At 38.6% G+C, this 18,753-nt stretch overlaps 4 protein-coding genes across 4 annotated transcripts; 1 reads left to right on the top strand and 3 right to left on the bottom strand.

Annotated features, from left to right (window-relative positions):
• Positions 1-1,807: 1,807 nt before the first annotated feature.
• LOC143859186 (steroid 5-alpha-reductase DET2-like) lies at positions 1,808-2,419 on the bottom strand. The gene has a single exon (XM_077369875.1). It carries the CDS (start codon positions 2,390-2,392, stop codon positions 1,952-1,954), a length of 441 nt encoding a protein of 146 aa, XP_077225990.1. The 5' UTR covers positions 2,393-2,419; the 3' UTR covers positions 1,808-1,951.
• A 1,536-nt stretch (positions 2,420-3,955) lies between these two features.
• Positions 3,956-5,139, top strand: LOC143859212 (uncharacterized). The gene is made up of 3 exons (XM_077369904.1): positions 3,956-4,198; positions 4,526-4,644; positions 4,803-5,139. Exons 1-3 carry the CDS (start codon positions 4,040-4,042, stop codon positions 4,918-4,920), a joined length of 396 nt encoding a protein of 131 aa, XP_077226019.1. The 5' UTR covers positions 3,956-4,039; the 3' UTR covers positions 4,921-5,139.
• Positions 5,140-6,016: 877 nt separating this feature from the next.
• On the bottom strand, positions 6,017-12,539 carry LOC143859263 (arginine-specific demethylase JMJ22-like). The gene is made up of 2 exons (XM_077369972.1): positions 11,224-12,539; positions 6,017-6,624 (listed from the first exon to the last, which is right to left on the bottom strand). Exons 1-2 carry the CDS (start codon positions 12,501-12,503, stop codon positions 6,384-6,386), a joined length of 1,521 nt encoding a protein of 506 aa, XP_077226087.1. The 5' UTR covers positions 12,504-12,539; the 3' UTR covers positions 6,017-6,383.
• Positions 12,540-13,939: 1,400 nt separating this feature from the next.
• Positions 13,940-17,410, bottom strand: LOC143858890 (uncharacterized). Its single transcript, XM_077369577.1, has 2 exons — positions 17,019-17,410; positions 13,940-14,555 (listed from the first exon to the last, which is right to left on the bottom strand). Exons 1-2 carry the CDS (start codon positions 17,349-17,351, stop codon positions 14,085-14,087), a joined length of 804 nt encoding a protein of 267 aa, XP_077225692.1. The 5' UTR covers positions 17,352-17,410; the 3' UTR covers positions 13,940-14,084.
• Between the last annotated feature and the right edge of the window lie 1,343 nt (positions 17,411-18,753).

Below are 18,753 nucleotides of genomic sequence, written 5' to 3'. Positions count from 1 at the left end.
CACATCTTTCATTTTATTTTATGGGTGTTTATTATCTTTATCCTTAGGAAATGCATGCTTAGGTAGACGACTCCTGAAGATTGTTCCCGTTTCACATGATTTTTACCCAAACTTCTTTGAAGTTAATAAAAATGGCATAAGAGACCAAGTGCTTGCACTCGGACGAATTGGGGGTGCTCTCAGACCTTCCCCATTCGTAACCAGGCACGAACCCATATATATTTCTGGTTATCCATTGCACAGAGGATTTGATTTTAGGGTTCCATGGCATATCCATGGATGGCGACTCTGAGTTTATTTCAGGTATGTCTCGGTTTCGAACCTCGGTTCCGGATCGAGACATATCTCTTTCTTTTATATCGCCACTCGTGCTATGCTATGAGGGTGGCATCCGTTTTGAGAGTTCCTTGGTAGAGCTCTCCTTCACACGTGGATGATCCGGATGGTGTGGGGACCCGTTCCCTCGCACACCTCTTCGGATCGGGGTCCACATTAAGAGAGAAACGTTTTTGTCTTTTAATGGTGATCTAAAGAGAAACGTTTTTGTCTTTTAATGGTGATCTAAAGAGAAACGTTTTTGTCTTTTAATGGTAATTAAGAGAGAAACGTTTTTATCTTTTAATGGTGATTAAAAGAGAAACGTTTTTTGTCTTTTAATGGTGATTAAGAGAGAAATGTTTTTTGTCTTTTAATGGTGATTAAAAGAGAAACGTTTTTTGTCTTTTAATGGTGATTAATTATCCTCCAACAGTCATATTCTCATCTATAAAAAGAAGAGAACAGCACCATTGGAGGATATAGTTTTTTACAGAAAAAAAAAACATCAAAGTTTCTGCTTGTCTTCTTCCTTTCCTCCGTTCTGATCTGAGCACAGTTCTACGGTGATTCTGGGTAGACCAGTCAGCGAGTGCACGTGGACTGGAGCCAACTTTGGCTGTTTTATCTTGGAGCATCGGTTCGCGGATCCCGGTTTGCACTGGTAGGGGGCGGATACGATTCTTAAGGAGAGTGACCAGTGGCACGACTCAGCCTTCTTTTTCTCGATCTGTTTTACAGAAACGTTTTCTACAAAAGCTAAGTACTGATTTATGTACATTTCTAATTTCTGGATTCAATCAAGCCATATATCAGACCCTACTGGACAACATCTAATTTGTCCAACACTTTCTGGCCCCGCAAATGGAAAGTTTATGAGAATGGTAAGCATGCCGTGGCCATAGGTGCACACAAGAGAGGGGAGAGGGTTTTGGAGAGAGAGAGAGAGAGAGGTGATATTTGCCTTAACAAAAGGGCTTTAAAGTTTAAACTAATGTCTTGATTCACAATTAACCAACTTTAATCTCCTAATTAGTTTTCAGATATCATACCAAATCTGGTTCTTGCTATGAATTGAATGACAGTAGTGATTGTTTTAATTGCATGATCATCAACAACTCCATTAGTTGGATTATTTCCTAACAATGTCATTTACGAGAAATTATATGGTGAAGGGCCTTATGAACACGTACTCATCATCCCATCCTTGATATTTGATCCAACAGCAGCTCACTTTTTGAGGAGCTGCTGTTGGATCAAAGTTTAAAATGAAGAGTGAAGGGTTGTCAACATGAATATCACTTCCTAATTATGCTCCAAGCATTACACAGTTCTCTAACAAAGTAACTTCACTCATAATTCCAAGTGTTTTCCTTTGTCATGATATTTGCCGCCCCTTCTTTGCTCAGATTACTATTCCTAACAGGCTATAAACAGCTAATTACAAAAAAATAAAAATGAGGATAGAAGGGTAGTCAACATCAAAACAAGGGAGTGCGAATATAACTTTCTGATTATGCTTCAAGCATTCCAGTTCTTCTCTCACAAAGTAAAATGCACAATAAGAAAATTACCCATACAAAACCTTGACCTCTCTAGACAAATTGGGTGTCTGTATGCATTCATTCATTCCCATCTAGAAAATGTAAGGAAACAGAGCCTTAATCTCTCTCGGGAAATTTGGGAACCTTGAGACGTACCATTTTCTGGTGGCATAACTCCTCCCAACCAAGTAGAAAATGGTGCCCAAGGTAAAGGAAAATAAATACACTGTTTGAGAGATGAAGGAGATCCCAATAAATTCTATGATCTCAAACAGATAATGTGGGCAAATCACTAGGCTAAAAATTCCACCTTTGGGGATTTTGTATCCTTTATCTTCCTTGTTCCTCAATTTTGAAAGGATGTGATGGTGGTAAAAGTTACCGGCGATACCCGCCAAAAACAAGACAATGCCTGCGTATTTCAAATCGATTGTGGGCCCTCGCATGCCCACCGTTAGATGTTGCGCGTAGATTGCACTTGCCGTCGAAAAGAAATAGCCGAGGGAGATTGGAATGGCTGAGTCGAGTATCATTGCTCCACTATATTTGTGAACAAATAATACCTACATAAACAAGATTAAGTGAAGCAAATCAATGCTCAATTAGTCATCTTAACCACCAATTTTAAGAAGTAATACAAGTAAAAACAAATTTCATAGATAAGATGCTAAACAGAGATATTTGGAGAGTTTTATCACCATCAGATCTTTGGTCACTCACACAGATATTACCACCATATTAGATATGTTCTCCATGGGAATAGCAATCCGAGGTTTATATTATCCTTAGAGAGGCTTGAAATCCTGTGTTGACATAAAGAATAACTCCAATGGGTGGGTTATAACTAACCCAAGGCCCCATTTGTTATACTGGTTATCACTGTTATCTTGTAATTGATATCAAAAACCATCTGAAGGGAAAAACTTGAGAAGGATTTGTTCTCCATGTGAGAGAACAACTTGGACAATATGCTATCAACAATATTAGCAAAGACACCTTTGGACCTTAATCATCTAATGTTCCAAAACCATCCTAGAGTGTTCTAACCCTTCTAAAATTCTCTATAAACCTCTTTGGATACCACCAAAATTGGACTTTTTTCGCAAATAAAAGCAAGGACAAATTGGTATGGTGAATGATCTTGAAAGAAAAACTTTTCCAAAATGTCATGTTTTTCCATTATCTAATTACACATGAAAAAAAGTAACTTGAACCCCGCAATTCAAGTTTTATTTGTAGGGATGTTTATTTTATAATGTTATCCCTAAATTTTATAATTTCCCTTGCGGAAACAAAAAAATTTCCTAGAAAATAAATTTTCACAAGAAATATTTTTCCTCTGCAGGGCTGGAGGTGGGCTATATGGAAATAAGTCCTGAGGATACAATGCCCACAGCTATCGATCAAGGACTGCACTCCAAGTTCAATATCAAGCCAGTAGCATTTAGATGGAACCAAAAGAGACAAGGAAGAACACAAATCTAGAATCTCAAACAATTCTAAAAAATTGTTTGAAATGAGACCTAAGTCTCTCTTTTTTATAGAAAATGAGAAAACATGTAAGCACCCTTTCATATGAAATAAAGGTCTTTTGAATAATCAAAACACCCTTTGATAAAATAAGTGTCTTTTTTATATTTTGAAATTCAGAATATTTTGAAAATATCCAAAAAATTCTAGATTAGTGTGGCCGCTTTCACTCTGGCTTTTTTTTCCCATAGGTCGCCCCTGCCACAGCAGCTCATGCTACGGTAGCTTTCACTCCGACAACTTTCACTATAACTTTTTAGCCATGGCCCTTTCCAAGTAGTTCTCTCCCAAGGTTGCTCCTTTCGTGACTCGAACATGTGACAAGGTAGCTGCTCTAATAATAAATGTTAGATGCCTAACCAACACACCAAGAGCGCAAGAGCTAATAAAACCATAGTTTCAAAACTCCCCCGTCTTATCGTGGACACTCCCGAGTCAACTCCCTCTTACCTTGGCCGCGTTCATGTTCAAGTCCACATTTCCCCCTACAAAGTCAATCAAAACTCCTTCGACTGAGTCGACCTAGTACTCAGCCGTGTTAGGATTTTTGAAACTGTCTTCTCAATGATTTTGATTTCTTCACCATTGATCTACTGTCTTTGATTTCATTTCTATCTTTGATAGATCGATCTACAAGTGCTAAGGATGCCATGATGTGGGCACTCTCACATGTGATTAACAAGGGAGATCTCCTTACTCTTCTTCACATCATTCCACCTCACAAATCTCAAAGAAACCCCCTCTCCTCTGACTCTTCACCTCACCTTGCCAACTCTCTTGGATCTCTTTGCAAGGCCTTCAAACCAGAGGTAATGTAAACAGAATGGAAAACACAAGGGGATACTGGATTTTTTTCTTTTTTTTGGGCCATCTTCTACTTTCTTACTAGATTCTCTTTTTGTTCAAAAAAAAAATGCCCACATTTTCCAGATGGGTTTTTGTATTCTCATTTTGTGTTCTGGTTTAAGGACTAGTAAGAACCACATTTCTAATCAATTTCTCCTAGATCTCTTGTCTTGAATGGTTTTCCTTCTTATCACATCAAAAAATTGATAAGTTCATTGACCCTTTACTATTATTCTATTCCCATTTTGATAACTTTGTTTACTTCCTGTGTGGGTTTTTTAATCCATCAGGTGGAAGTTGAAGCTCTGGTTATCCAAGGACCCACATTAACCATTGTCATCAGCCAAGTCAAGAAACTTGAAGCTTCTGTTTTGGTCTTGGGTCAGAAGAAGCCTTCTCTAATCAATTGGTAAAAGCCTTTGTTTCACTTTTCATTATAATTAGATCTTGATCTGTGGCTTCTCTGTCCATCCACCCATAAATAGAAGGGAAAGATTGTAGTTTTTGGGTTACTTATCTGAGATCTTATTGAAGCATTTTAGATCAAATGTTCTTGTTGTTTTGCAGTTTCTTCAAGAGCAGCAATGAGGATTTCGTGGAGCAATGCATCAATAATGCAGAATGTCTGACATTGGGTGTTAGAAAACAGAGCAGGGGCATTGGTGGATACCTCATCAGCACTTGATGGCAGAAGAACTTCTGGCTCCTTGCTTAGTAGACGGTATAACATTTGACAAAAGACCCACATTTCAGCATGCAACCTTTGTACAAAAAGTTTAGATCTTTGCTCAGAAAAATTGAATCAAGAGTTGATATCTTGGTTACTATGTCATCTCTCAAATCCAATTCCTAACATAGTTTCTTATTCAGTATTAAATTATGATGTTGGCATGCTATGTGAAAATTCTGATAAATATCTACCAATCAAAATGTCATGGCAAAGAACCTTTCAACTAATCAAATGGAAGGAAATAGAAAGCAATCCTCAGCTCAAATGCTTTCCCTATATTAGAAGAGCAGTTCCATTACATTAGCTCACTCTTTACAACAATTAAAACCATATTATTGTGCCTTTAAACCTTAATCATCTAATTTAACATTTACAAGCGGGAGCATCTCCATCCGTTTTCGAGGGGTTCCTGGCAGTTTCTGAGAGAGATTGTGCCTCACGTATCCGTAGATAGTACAGCCGAGGAGTGTCACTCCACATCCGAAAGCATTTAAAATCGGAATTGGGTTTCTAAAAATCAGCCATGATACTATGACAGCGACTGAGTCAAGACATCTAGTATGTTTAATTTCATTGCATAGCCTGCAATTTCGTTCATTTTTTGTTTTTTATGGTCATCTTCTTTGTGTCATTGAAGAATAGACTCATTATTAATCTCTTATCTTTGCCCAACTTTCCATAACTCATTGTTGATTTTTCCTCAATGTGAGCCCGTAAAAGAAATATTTCATGTTTAATTTTTAATTTCTTTTGGTGAAAATGATAGCTTGCCCATTCTAGAAAGGAAGTTGCCTTGCCAAACAAGAGTTTTCCTTAAAAAATTGCGTCAACGTGAAAAAACCCGACCCGACCCGACCCGAGATTTATCATGGGTAGGGCCGGGTTTGGGTCTCGTGGGTTTTCCGGAAAAAAACCCGACCCGACCCGACCCGAGATATTTCTCGGGTTGGGTTGGGTTCTTCAAAACCCGACCCGCCCGACCCGAGTTGCAGCCCTAATGGACGCTAGCAAATCCCTTGTTTTTTATTATGTTAGGAAAAAGAACAATGAATAATTTAAACAATGATCTGCCTCATAGCCTATAGTAAATAAAAAGCCAACAATGTATCTCTTACACTATTTGAAAAATTCCCGAGTCAATAATTAATTCGCGAGTCAACTCTCTTGACTTCTTGTCTGAGTCCCCGAGTTTTTTTCTATCAAAACTCCTACGAAAAAGCGACTTGACTCGCCTGAGTCGACTCCCTTTTACACTGTCCGAGTTTGAGTTTTTAAACACTGCTCTGTTAATAGGATTACAAAATCCAGTATCGGTTCTCTATCACATTAGTTGAAGAGAGATGGGTAAACCTTTCAAGAATGAGTATCTCTCTTCCTCTTCTTTCTTTCTTTCTTTGCCATTATTGTTCTCACACAATTCAGAAAGAGAATTTGAAACCTCCCACCTTGGCATCTGTTACAGATTCCCAGAAAGTCATTTTCTTCTCTTGAGCACTCTTCTCCTCAGCTTTCAATGCAAGCTCATCAATAGTTCCAGGGAAAGAAGCTTCAATGGCAGTCTTAAATTTGTCGTATAAATTCACCCTATCTGTTGTTCCTGAGACAAGCTCGCTCGCATTTGGCCTCTTAAGAAAATCAAGAACGTTCAACAGATTCCTCCTACAACCAAAAAACAGAGAAAAAATAAAGCCCTATCAGAATAGAGCGAAAATAGTGGTAGTATAGGAGAATAAAAGACAAAAATTCCTTGTATGTTATGCCAACTGAAGAGAATGTAAGATTGCAAATCTATTTGCCAAGAAATTCAATAAGAACACATCTAATAACAAGTAGAGCAGTAACTCAATGTGGCGACAGATTTAGAAACTTGTGTTGACTTGGTAATTTTCTTTCCATTTTCATTGTTAATAATTTTTTGAACGATAATGAAAATTTTACATGAAAGATCTGCAGCCAAGAGAGCCTAAGCATCTGCCTCATTCACACAGAAGAAGTGTTTTAGGGAACCCAAATGATTTCATCTCCAACAACAACAATCCAACAAAAATACTTGAGTTCTAGTAAGATTTGAGTTGTTCACAACTTTGCCAGTGGAGATGAGATTTCCTCTCCCAGCAAGAGACCTCAAGGAGAATTAAGTGTAGATCAACCTTGTGCATCTCCATACCCAAAACAACAGAAGCCCGAGGTAGAAAAGGAAATATAAACCTCCTCTGACAGATGAATCAACTTCAAAAGATGCTTAAACTCGCTGTCCTTTATGTCGCTCCTAAAGACCCTACCCATACTACCTCCCCCACTCTCTCAACAATAATCATCTTTTAAAACTCCCTTTCTCAATAACTAACCCTATAGGGGCTCAAAAAGGCATTGCGACAAGAACATTTTCCCCACCACAAGTCTACCCTAAACCAGATGGCCTCCTTCCTACACTACACACAATGCTCAATGTAGACATGGCAAATGGACTGCCATGCCTCCGAGCATTGATCACTAGATAACTCCCTAATCCCTCACTCCAATCCTTCAACATGTTTGCCAACAATCACTTTACACCAAAAGGGCCTTCCTTTCCTCACAATCTCCATCGTCACTTGTCCAAGAAAGAATCTGTCCCATAATCTTAAGTTGCCAATACCAAGACCACCTCCCCTCTATCTTCCACTTCACAACATACCTAATGAGATGACTATCTTCATTATCTTCCCAATGGAAGTCCGTTTGAAGCTTTTCAATCTTATAGCCTACTTGAGGAGAGGCATAAAGAAACCCTGCAAGCTAGAAAATGAGGCATTGATGAGAGTTATCCTCCATCTGAACTATAGATAATCTCATACCCAAAACACAAGTTTTTTCACCGCTCTTATCACATTATCACAAATTGTCTTTGACAGTATCATCAAAACCAAGAGACAAGCCTAAATATGAAATCAACAAGTATTCTACTTTGGACCCCGTCACTTTTGCTAGAATGACCAATCTATTCTTTTCCACACTGGCACCAACATTGTATTTTCACATAATTTCACATGAAGGCCTGATACTGGTCCAAACCACCCCAGAAATGCATCTTAAATCCACAATTTGATCCTAACAACAAAATTACGTTCTCCACAAATTGAAGATGAGAAATGGGTAAACTTAGGATTCTGTGAGAAAAGCCTCCCACACCGCGCGCGCGCGCACACTAATAGATCGCTAAGTAGGTTAAGGTAGCCTCCCTCTACATAGGCTCCACTAACATACACCTTATTAGCATATATGTAGGCTCCACCGGCCATAATATATCACTGCACATAGTTGAAGTGTCCATTTTCCTTCTCCAGTTAACAAGCACCTAGATAGGAGATATTGTTTTAGGACCTTGTTTTTCCTTTCATATTTGTTGAGCCAAACAATTGGGAAGGTTATCTAAAAAAGTACTATAAAGAAAAAAGCTCTTCTACGAAAGCCCTCTTTGTGTGGAAAGAAATTTCCTCCCAACCAAAAATGCTTTAAGGGTAAAATGAAGGACAATGAGGAGACGCAAGCCGACATCTAACATAGTCTTCAAACTCCTCCATTGAAAAGCCTCCTCAAGCGACAAATAATTTTCTTTCTTTCTTTCTTTTTTTGAATGGTGAAGATTTATTAGGAAAAAGTGCATGTGAACGTGGAGTGGAGGGCAAAAGGCCTATGACTGAGATGGCCAAGCTACACAAAAACAAAACGAGGAAACGAAAATAGAAAGAAAAATACACAAAGGAACCTCAAGGGGGAGGCGATCAAAACTCCCATCATCCCCCCCTCTCTCTCCAAAAGAAAAATACGTACGAGACGGCCTGCGTCCAACAATGAGAAAATCCAACAAAGACCAATCCATGAGCCTAATACCACTCAACAATAGATGAACCTCAACCTCATTGGAGTCCTTACCGAACGGCCTAGAATATGCCTATCTAACATCATTCTCCAAGCTCTAGAGAAGACCACTGGTTCCCACCAGAGCTGGGTTTCCTAATCTAGAAGCATCAAAATGCAGCTTCAAAAACCCCAGGGGAGGAGAATTCCAGAGGAATATAATGCCTGCTCAGCCTAATCTCCCCCCAAGAACTATGACAGGAAAAGACCAAATGCCACCGAAAATTGGGAGCACCACAACCCACTCGGTGAGCACAAACAATATCTGTTGAATACTAGAAACCCCTCCTATCCCTTTCTTTCCAAACAAGCCAAAGAGAGAGGCAGAAAGGAACAAGTTCCAGAGAACCCTCCCTCTAGCAGACCAAGGGGCAAAAGCCCAAAACTAGAAAAGGTCAACAATGTGCTTAGCAAGAACCCCACTCACCCCGAACAAGGCGAAAATAAAATATCAAATCTCTCTCACAAAACCACAATGCAGGAAGAAGTGATCAACTGTCTCCCACCAGTAACATATCGGGCACAATGACAATAATCCTCTCACAGCCCCAAATATGATCAATTGTAAGGATCTTATCCAAACACATTGCCAAACAAAAAGTATTCACACTACGCAAAGCCAACACCTCCCAAACCCTCCGGTCAACAAAGTTTCACTTCCACACCCACGTCAGAGGGTTAGGAAGCACAAGATGCAAAACCTCCCATCAGAGTTCCACTTCCACACCCACGTTTATCCCCATCTTGCTTCCTGATGAATACAAAGTACAATCAAGTCATAAAAGACGACACCATATTAGCCTCCCAATCAAAGAACTACTACAATGCTACACAATCCAACCCACTTTCCCATTCTGCCACAAAAAGAGACACCGACACTAGTCTCTCTTTTAGATGCCACCCTATAAAAAAACATTGAAAATGATATATAAAGACTAGTCCCCACAGCAAATGCCATGCCAAAAACGAATCATCTCCCTCCCCACTTCCCACTCTAAAAGGAACGCCTTTCTAGAAATGGTCTAAAGAGTGCATGATATTATGCCAGACCGTGATGCCCTAAACCTGTACCCATCCACTGGGGTCCATCCCCCGAAGCTCAAATTGTACTTTTCCTCAATCACCACTCTCCACAATCTCTATCCTCCCCAAAAATCCAAAGCCACTTACCAAGCAAAGCGATATTCACCATTCTCAGCCTTCTATACCCAACACTCCCTCTGCCTTAGGTTTGCAAACCTCATCCCATCTAACCAAGTGATACTGCTGGCACTCTTATCATTCTAAAGGAAATTCTTTTAGCTTTGTTCTATCCTATCAACTACAGTGATCGGACGATAGAATGATAGACATAAAATAAATGGGGAGAATGACGAGCATTGCTTTGATCATAGTGATTCTTCCTGCCCCAGGGAAAGCAAGAAATTCTTCCATGGGAAGAGCTTCTTTTCAATGACCCAGTCCCACAGATCCTTAGGGGGCCTCTCAATACATAGCAGCAAACCCAAGTAAGAATTCAGGATAGATCACAACATGCATAATGCATCTGAGAATCCTAGAAAATCTCACATCATCCCCACAGCTTATCCTGACACTTATCACGGACTTGGAAAATTGTATACACCACTCAAAGACTGCCTCATTACACTGGATTACCGGCTTCAAATTCCTAATATTCCAAGAATCGAGGCAACTGAAGATGAGCGTATTGTCAGCATACAGAAGATGGGCGATCTACGACTCCAAGAGAGCACTCTTAAACCCCTCAATCAGGCCACTCACACTAGCTTTGTGAATCATTCTACTAAGGGACTTGGCCATAATGGTGAAAAGAAAAGGGGAAAGATGACCGTCTTGATACAAACCCCTAGAGGTCTGGAAGAAACATTTAGGTGAGCCATTCACCAAAATCGAGCACCAAACCAAATATCTTCTTAGGTTTCCACTTTCAGGTGCGCAATTAGGAAAATATTTCCATGCTTGGAATTACGGCAGCTCATACAAACAGTATTAAGAGTAAAGGACTGGGATTTAATCTTGTTTAATTCTTTTGAAAAAACAATAAATCAACAACAAACCTAGCCCCTGCTAATTCATGGTTAGTTCTACTTCTACTATTCGGGATTCTAATTTATTGATTGTTAACCTATATCTGTAAAAATTTGGTTTTCACTTGAGAACATAAATAATTGTTTTGGAACCCTTCTTACCAAAAAGCATTTTCTTCAAATGGGAATTAAGCTAAGTCATGAATCATTTTCTGTGGGATGTGAATATAATCATACTCAATCTATAAATCAGTATAGCATTAACATAATCATACTTATCTACAATGCGAAGAAGCATAAAGAACCCCACCTGCTAACATAATTCTGCGTAATGGCAATGGAGTCCTCGAGGTTGATAACAAGATGCCACCATCCGTTCGGCACAAAGACGACATCCCCGGCTTTACAGACACACTCAACAGGTCTTCTCTTCCAATTCTTTGTCGCTCCATAGAAATTCATGAACCACTCAATTATCGAAACAGGGCATGCCACCTCAGCCCCATCCGGGCTCGGATGGACGCCCGGTGGGACCACTTCAGGCGGAAACAAAACCCATTTCTTAGACCCTTTGATCACAGCATTCCACGCAGAAGTTGAATTCGGGTCAACATGAAATGAAGAACCAGACCCAGCTGGCCCAATAATAACCCATCTATAATCTGGTCTCTCTTTCCCCAAAACTGAAAACAAGTCCTCTCTAAAATAAACAGGAACCTCATAATCCAAACCCAACTGTGGCACTTTCTCTACAAACTTTGGGTCAAATAAATACAATGGGCGTTCCTCTTTCACCAAATCGGCGTACTTGAAATACTCCTCAAGCTTCATCTCCACTGGCCCAACTGAGAATACAACATCCCCACATACCCTAATCAGATAATCCCTATCCCATTTCTCCAAAGCATCCCAATTCTCCAAACAACCTTCTAACAAAACTGGCTTGTTTGGTTCTTCAAAATTCAATATAAAATCTTCTACTGAAATTCCACTTCTCCTCTTAATATTATCAGTCTCAAGCCATTCTGATTTCATCTCAAGATTTGCACATAACCAACTCTGAAACAGATAATCCGAATAAAAATCCCTAACTTTTATACAGAAATTCGCATTCTCTATATCAAAATCAGGCCAAAATGCAGAAACAAAAGTAGATTTCCAAGACCCATTAAAGGAAAACCCTCCTTTTAGAGTTTCTAAGACGAGATTCCTCCAAAGGGGCTCATGATTACAAAAAATGTAGAGAGATTTGCTTACTGTAGACAAAAGACCTAAATGGGTGCCACTCAAAAACCCTAAAATGTCAATGAGAATATCATCAGTGAGAATACAGAGATTACCTAGTCCTGAATTTCTGGAGTTGTGGGATGTGTTATTGAGGAGGAGATTTCCCAAAGGTTGTACACCATGGTTGTGAGAAGATGAAGAGCTTTTTAAGCTGAAACCTTGTGTTTCTTCTTCTTCGAGATTTAGGGTTTGGTTTTTGACAATCTTCTCTTTAATTTTCTTCTTCTTCCTTTTGTTCTTCATTGAGGAAGACCCGTTTTTCCTCTTTTTGTTGCAGAGCAGCATTTCAGTAGAAAGAAACATAACGGTGACTCTGTTGTTAGCAAAAAAGAAAGTCCTTTTAAATCTTGGGTGACCTAAAAACGAACGGTAAGGAAAACATGTCATCAAATTTGACGGTTAAGATTGTCCGATCATAAATATTTTGGGTTATGGCCAATCTTACAAACCCGTATTTTTCGAAAGGGTACTCCCAAATAGGGGTGTAAACGGATCGAATTCGGAGCGGATATGGCTATATCCGAATTCGATTCCAGTATACACTATCCGAATTCGGATTCAACGGATATTTAATATCTATTACCGAATTCGTATCCGTCGGATATTGTTCGAATTCGGATATTATCTGTATCCGTTTATCCGGTAAATCCGAACATTTTATTGCAGCACTTTATCTTTTTTCTCCTACTTACTCGAATGAATTTTCCAAACCTTAAAACTAGACCTCTACATTCTCTTCACAAAATTAACTATCAAACCCTAAAATATGTGAGATCCTCTTCTTCCTTTTAAAACAAAGGCAGAGAGAGAGAGAGGGAGGCGATGGGGATGGATGATAGTGTTGGTAGTGGTCTTTGGGTTTTTCCTTTTTTGTTTTGTATATGATGGAATGAGTTTGGGCTATTTTGATGGAATGGGTTTGGGCTATTTTTGTTTTTATATATTTTTTTTCTAAAAAGAATATTCACTTTTCTTATAGAAACAAAAGATAGTGTGTCATTACTAAAAATAAATATTAATGATATTATTAATAATAAATAAAAAGGATTTACTTCTCGGATTCGGATGTTAAACGGATCGGATATACCATTTACGAGATTCGCATCCGCTAAGAGCCGGATATCTTATAAACGGATTCAGATAATATCCGCTTGAAACGGATTCGGATAATATTCGCTTTAAACGGATTCGGATGCGGACGGTAATCGAATTTCCGAATATTCATTTACACCCCTACTCCCAAATATGATAAATCGACTCCCCATGTGTCTTTCTCTCTCCTCTGTTTATAAAGAGAAAGAGGAGAGAGATAGACACATGGGGAGTTTTTCTCTCTCCTCTGTTTAGAGAGAGAAGGAGAGAGAAAGAGGAGAGATATAGACACATGGGGAGTCGATTTATCATTTTGGGGGGTCGATTTATCACTGCCCTTTTCAAAAATGTATGGTACGGCTAACTCCATAGGATGACCCAAACAATCCATTTGTTGGGCCACAACGTAAATAGGTTGTGTTACAAAAATCATTTCCATAGGATGATCATAAACCTCCGATCTATTGAAGTTTTCATAATAGGCAGTTCCTCTCTACAGATAGGAAGATTAGAATATAGATATGAGGGTTAGGATCATCCTACAGAAATGATTTTTTGGGGCACAGCCTATTTACTTTCTGGCCCCGCAAATGGACAGTTTATGAGAATGGTAAGCATGCAGTGGCCATAGGTGCACACAAGAGAGAGGAGAGGGAATATAACTTTCTGATTATGCTTCAAGCATTCCAGTTCTTCTCTCACAAAGTAAAATGCACAATAAGAAAATTACCCATACAAAACCTTGACCTCTCTAGACAAATTGGGTGTCTGTATGCATTCCTTCATTCCCATCTAGAAAATGTAAGGAAACAGAGCCTTAATCTCTCTGGGGAAATTTGGGAACCTTGAGAGGTACCATTTTCTGGTGGCATAACTCCTCCCAACCAAGTAGAAAATGGTGCCCAAGGTAAAGGAATTTAAATACACTGTTTGAGAGATGAAGGAGATCCCAATAAATTCTATGATCTCAAACAGATAATGTGGGCAAATCACTAGGCTAAAAATTCCACCTTTGGGGATTTTGTATCCTTTATCTTCCTTGTTCCTCAATTTTGAAAGGATGTGATGGTGGTAAAAGTTACCGGCGATACCCGCCAAAAACAAGACAATGCCTGCGTATTTCAAATCGATTGTGGGCCCTCGCATGCCCACCGTTAGATGTTGCGCGTAGATTGCACTTGCCGTCGAAAAGAAATAGCTGAGGGAGATTGGAATGGCTGAGTCGAGTATCATTGCTCCACTATATTTGTGAACAAATAATACCTACATAAACAAGATTAAGTGAAGCAAATCAATGCTCAATTAGTCATCTTAACCACCAATTTTAAGAAGTAATACAAGTAAAAACAAATTTCATAGATAAGATGCTAAACAGAGATATTTGGAGAGTTTTATCACCATCAGATCTTTGGTCACTCACACAGATATTACCACCATATTAGATATGTTCTCCATGGGAATAGCAATCAGAGGTTTATATTATCCTTAGAGAGGCTTGAAATCCTGTGTTGACATAAAAAATAACTCCAATGGGTGGGGTATAACTTATCCAAGGCCCCATTTGTTATACTGGTTATCACTGTTATCTTGTAATTGATATCAAAAACCATCTGAAGGGAAAAACTTGAGAAGGATTTGTTCTCCATGTGAGAGAACAACTTGGACAATATGCTATCAACAATATTAGCAAAGACACCTTTGGACCTTAATCATCTAATGTTCCAAAACCATCCTAGAGTGTTCTAACCCTTCTAAAACCCTTCTAAAATTCTCTATAAACCTCTTTGGATACCACCAAAATTGGACTTTTTTCGCAAATAAAAGCAAGGACAAATTGGTATGGTGAAATGTGAATGATCTTGAAAGAAAAACTTTTCCAAAATTTCATGTTTTTCCATTATCTAATTACACATGAAAAAAAGTAACTTGAACCCTGCAATTCAAGTTTTATTTATAGGGATGTTTATTTTATAATGTTATCCCTAAATTTTATAATTTCCCTTGCGGAAACAAAAAAATTTCCTAGAAAATAAATTTTCACAAGAAATATTTTTCCTCTGCAGGGCTGGAGGTGGGCTATATGGAAATAAGTCCTGAGGATACAATGCCCACAGCTATCGATCAAGGACTGTACTCCAAGTTCAATATCAAGCCAGTAGCATTTAGATGGAACCAAAAGAGACAAGGAAGAACACAAATCTAGAATCTCAAACAATTCTAAAAAATTGTTTGAAATGAGACCTAAGTCTCTCTTTTTTATAGAAAATGAGAAAACATGTAAGCACCCTTTCATATGAAATAAAGGTCTTTTGAATAATCAAAACACCCTTTGATAAAATAAGTGTCTTTTTTATATTTTGAAATTCAGAATATTTTGAAAATATCCAAAAAATTCTAGATTAGTGTGGCCGCTTTCACTTTGGCTTTTTTTCCCACAGGTCGCCCCTTCCACAGCAGCTCATGCTACGGTAGCTTTTACTCCGACAACTTTCACTATAACTTTTTAGCCATACGTGGCCCTTTCCAAGTAGTTCTCTCCCAAGGTTGCTCCTTTCATGACTCGAACATGTGACAAGGTGGCTGCTCTAATAATAAATGTTAGATGCCTAACCAACACACCAAGAGCGCAAGAGCTAATAAAACCATAGTTTCAAAACTCCCCTGTCTTATCGTGGACACTCCCGAGTCAACTCCCTCTTACCTTGGCCGCGTTCATGTTCAAGTCCACATTTCCCCCTACAAAGTCAATCAAAACTCCTTCAACTGAGTCGACCTAGTACTCAGCCGTGTTAGCACCAAGGTTTAAAATTTCAGTTTCGGTACCAGTTTCAGACCTTGAAATTTCAAAATTTCGGTCGAAATCTGGTACAAAACTAGAAAACAATATTTTATTCATTATTAAATTTTGGTCGAAATTTCAGTGAAATATTAAATTAATATTTTAAAAAACAGATTTTTGGGTCAAATTTCGGAAATTTCGGCCGAAATAAATGACCGTTTCGGTTTTGATTGATTTCGGTGTCAGTCTCCACCGAAATCCGAAATTTTGGTCTGAAATTTCGGATTTCGGTCGAAATTTAAAACCATGGTCAGCACTCGACTACACCGCGCTGAGTCAACTAGGATTGATTTGCTTTGGCCTCGTTCTGACCCATACAGTAGATTAACCCCTTAAAATTTCTATACCATACATCCCAGGTTGAGTGCCACCTAGTTTCATACCTAGACAATCCCAACATATGAGAGCCAAAGAAAGCAAATGAAAAGAAGAAGCAAAGTCAATTATTTGGGTTACTGCCTGCCTACCCCACCAGCTAGTCCATTTGTGTGAAACTGATAAAGAGGGGGACCCGCAGAATATGTCACTCTCCTCCCTTTTTTCTTTTTTTTTTTTGGTAGGTGTCACTCTCCTCCCTATTTATTATCATCACCAACCCACATTAGATATTAGAGAATTGATACGTGCACTCCCTCTTTTTTTTCATGTTTTTTCACTTACGTGAAATGACAAAAATATCCTAAACAACTATCAAATTTTCAAAACATACCATCACCATAAACAAGCAATATCTCATGAGAGAAAGAGAAACCTCTAATACTCTTAAAAATTAAAATAGAAAAACCAAAAGCCTTTAACAACATGAGGAGTGTCATTATAAAAAAAAGGGCTTCTATAATGAAATGAAAAGAAAAGAAGAGAAGAGAAGAGAATTTTTTTTTTGTTACCTCGAGAACCCTCTTGAGGAAATGAAGAGTAAGAGCAGAACTGATTAAAAGACACCTAAAACCAGCATCATCATCAAATTGAGGAAGAAACCCAAAAGAAGAAAGCCCTGTGAGAAAAGCAGGGGTATACAAGAGAAGCATCCCAACCTTGCTTGAGATTTTTTGGGAGATTTTGGGAGGAGAATTAACATTCCAGAATTTGGAATATTGAAGGTGTTTGCCTCTCACCTCTGAGACTCCAGCGTTAGTGAGAGATATGAAGCTGATAGCAGACATGGCTGTTAAGAAAATAGAGGGAGGTGGTGGAAATACTAAATTGAGGATGGAAGACATTTCTATCTCTTCTTTGTCTCTCTTTTCTCCTTTTTTTTTTCTCTTCAAATGTAATGGTTACGATGATATATAGAGAGATTGAGAGAGAAGGGGGTGTGACGTGGTAATTTTGGGGCCACAAATTGGTGCATACTAATTCAAAGGACTAGGAAAAGCTACTTTTATGGTCACTCGTAAAAGGTAACATTTGGGCCCTAAAAGGGGCATATGGAGGATGTGTGTGAGATCAAGACCGTTGATCTAGGTAGACATATTTATCATGAGACTATCCACATGGTTTTTGCGCATTAGATAAAGGGATGTATAAATCAATGGTTTACTATTCATGGCAGAACCATAATAAATTATCAAAGCTAGATGGATCAAGGGTTTAGTATTGTCCGATTAAAGTGATCTCAACGGCCAGTCAGATCAAAGCTAGATGGCTCTGTTCACTTGTTTTCCCCGGAATCTAACGTGGCATTAGAAAAAGAAATCCAGGGAAACTGTGTAGGAAAAGGTTTCCCGCGCCTGTTCACGTGCGCAGGAACTGTGCAAGAAAAGTTTTCCTAAGAAACTGTTTGCCCACCTTTTTTCATTAGTTTTCTCGGGAAAGCAAATCCGACCAAATAGTGGGATTTGGTTTCCCACACTCGTGAGAAAAGAGATATTTCCACATCATTTTTGGCAATTTCCATGTCATTATTTGACATTTTCCACCTAGGCTTGTTACTTTCTCAGGAAAGCAAGTGAACACCAGAATTCTGTCTTGTCAAGGTCTTGTTAAGGAAAAAAGAGGCTGTTTTCCAGGGATTTGCTTTCCCGGGAACGCAAGTGAACAGAGCTGGTGTCTTTTTAGGAAGGAGTGTAAAAATGAATTTCCTGTGAGCATTTTTAGAAAACACTTTCAAAATGAGATTCAGAGACGAAAATAAAATTGATGTTGAAATATCTTCTTTAACTATTTAAAGAGATTTTATCCGGTGTAAGCCCGCATAGTCTAGTATTTTTCAAGAAGTATTATACAGCTTACACAATAGGATGATCCAAACCACCCATTCCATGCGCCATAACATAAATATGTTGGTTGTGCCTCAAAATTCATTTCCATAGGATGATCCCAACCTCAGATTTATAGCGGTAATATGTTGTTCCTCCATACATTGGAGGGCTAGGATCATCCTATCGAAATGATTTTTTGAGCACAACCTATTTATGTTTGGATCATCCTATTGTGTAAGCCGTACAATACTTTTTGAAAAATACTGCACTATAGTCTATACGGGCTTACACCTTATGAAAACTCTTATTTAAATATTAAATAAGTGGCATCTCAACTAAGGCCCTGCTTGGATCGGAAGAAAAACATTTCTGATGGAATTTTTCTCTCTATCTAGTATATAGAGGGAATGATATGATTATA

This window comes from Tasmannia lanceolata, unplaced genomic scaffold (genome assembly GCF_043159265.1).
Source record: "Tasmannia lanceolata isolate RefF3 unplaced genomic scaffold, GAP_Taslan_0.1 ptg000029l, whole genome shotgun sequence".
In the NCBI taxonomy this organism is placed as follows: Eukaryota; Viridiplantae; Streptophyta; class Magnoliopsida; order Canellales; family Winteraceae; genus Tasmannia; species Tasmannia lanceolata.
This window is presented reverse-complemented; position numbering and strand designations above follow the sequence as displayed.

Excerpts from the sequence above, each read along its gene's own strand:
- LOC143859186 (XM_077369875.1), bottom strand. The coding sequence starts at position 2,392 with ATGATACTCGACTCAGCCATTCCAATCTCCCTCGGCTATTTCTTTTCG.
- LOC143859212 (XM_077369904.1), top strand. The coding sequence starts at position 4,040 with ATGATGTGGGCACTCTCACATGTGATTAACAAGGGAGATCTCCTTACT. Across the intron at positions 4,199-4,525 it reads GCAAGGCCTTCAAACCAGAG|GTGGAAGTTGAAGCTCTGGT; the intron begins GTAATGTAAACA and ends TTAATCCATCAG. Across the intron at positions 4,645-4,802 it reads AAGCCTTCTCTAATCAATTG|TTTCTTCAAGAGCAGCAATG; the intron begins GTAAAAGCCTTT and ends GTTGTTTTGCAG.
- LOC143858890 (XM_077369577.1), bottom strand. The coding sequence starts at position 17,351 with ATGTCTTCCATCCTCAATTTAGTATTTCCACCACCTCCCTCTATTTTC. Across the intron at positions 14,556-17,018 it reads TCCTCAAGAGGGTTCTCGAG|GTATTATTTGTTCACAAATA; the intron begins GTAACAAAAAAA and ends TTGTTTATGTAG.
- LOC143859263 (XM_077369972.1), bottom strand. The coding sequence starts at position 12,503 with ATGTTTCTTTCTACTGAAATGCTGCTCTGCAACAAAAAGAGGAAAAAC. Across the intron at positions 6,625-11,223 it reads ACGCAGAATTATGTTAGCAG|GAGGAATCTGTTGAACGTTC; the intron begins GTGGGGTTCTTT and ends TTTTGGTTGTAG.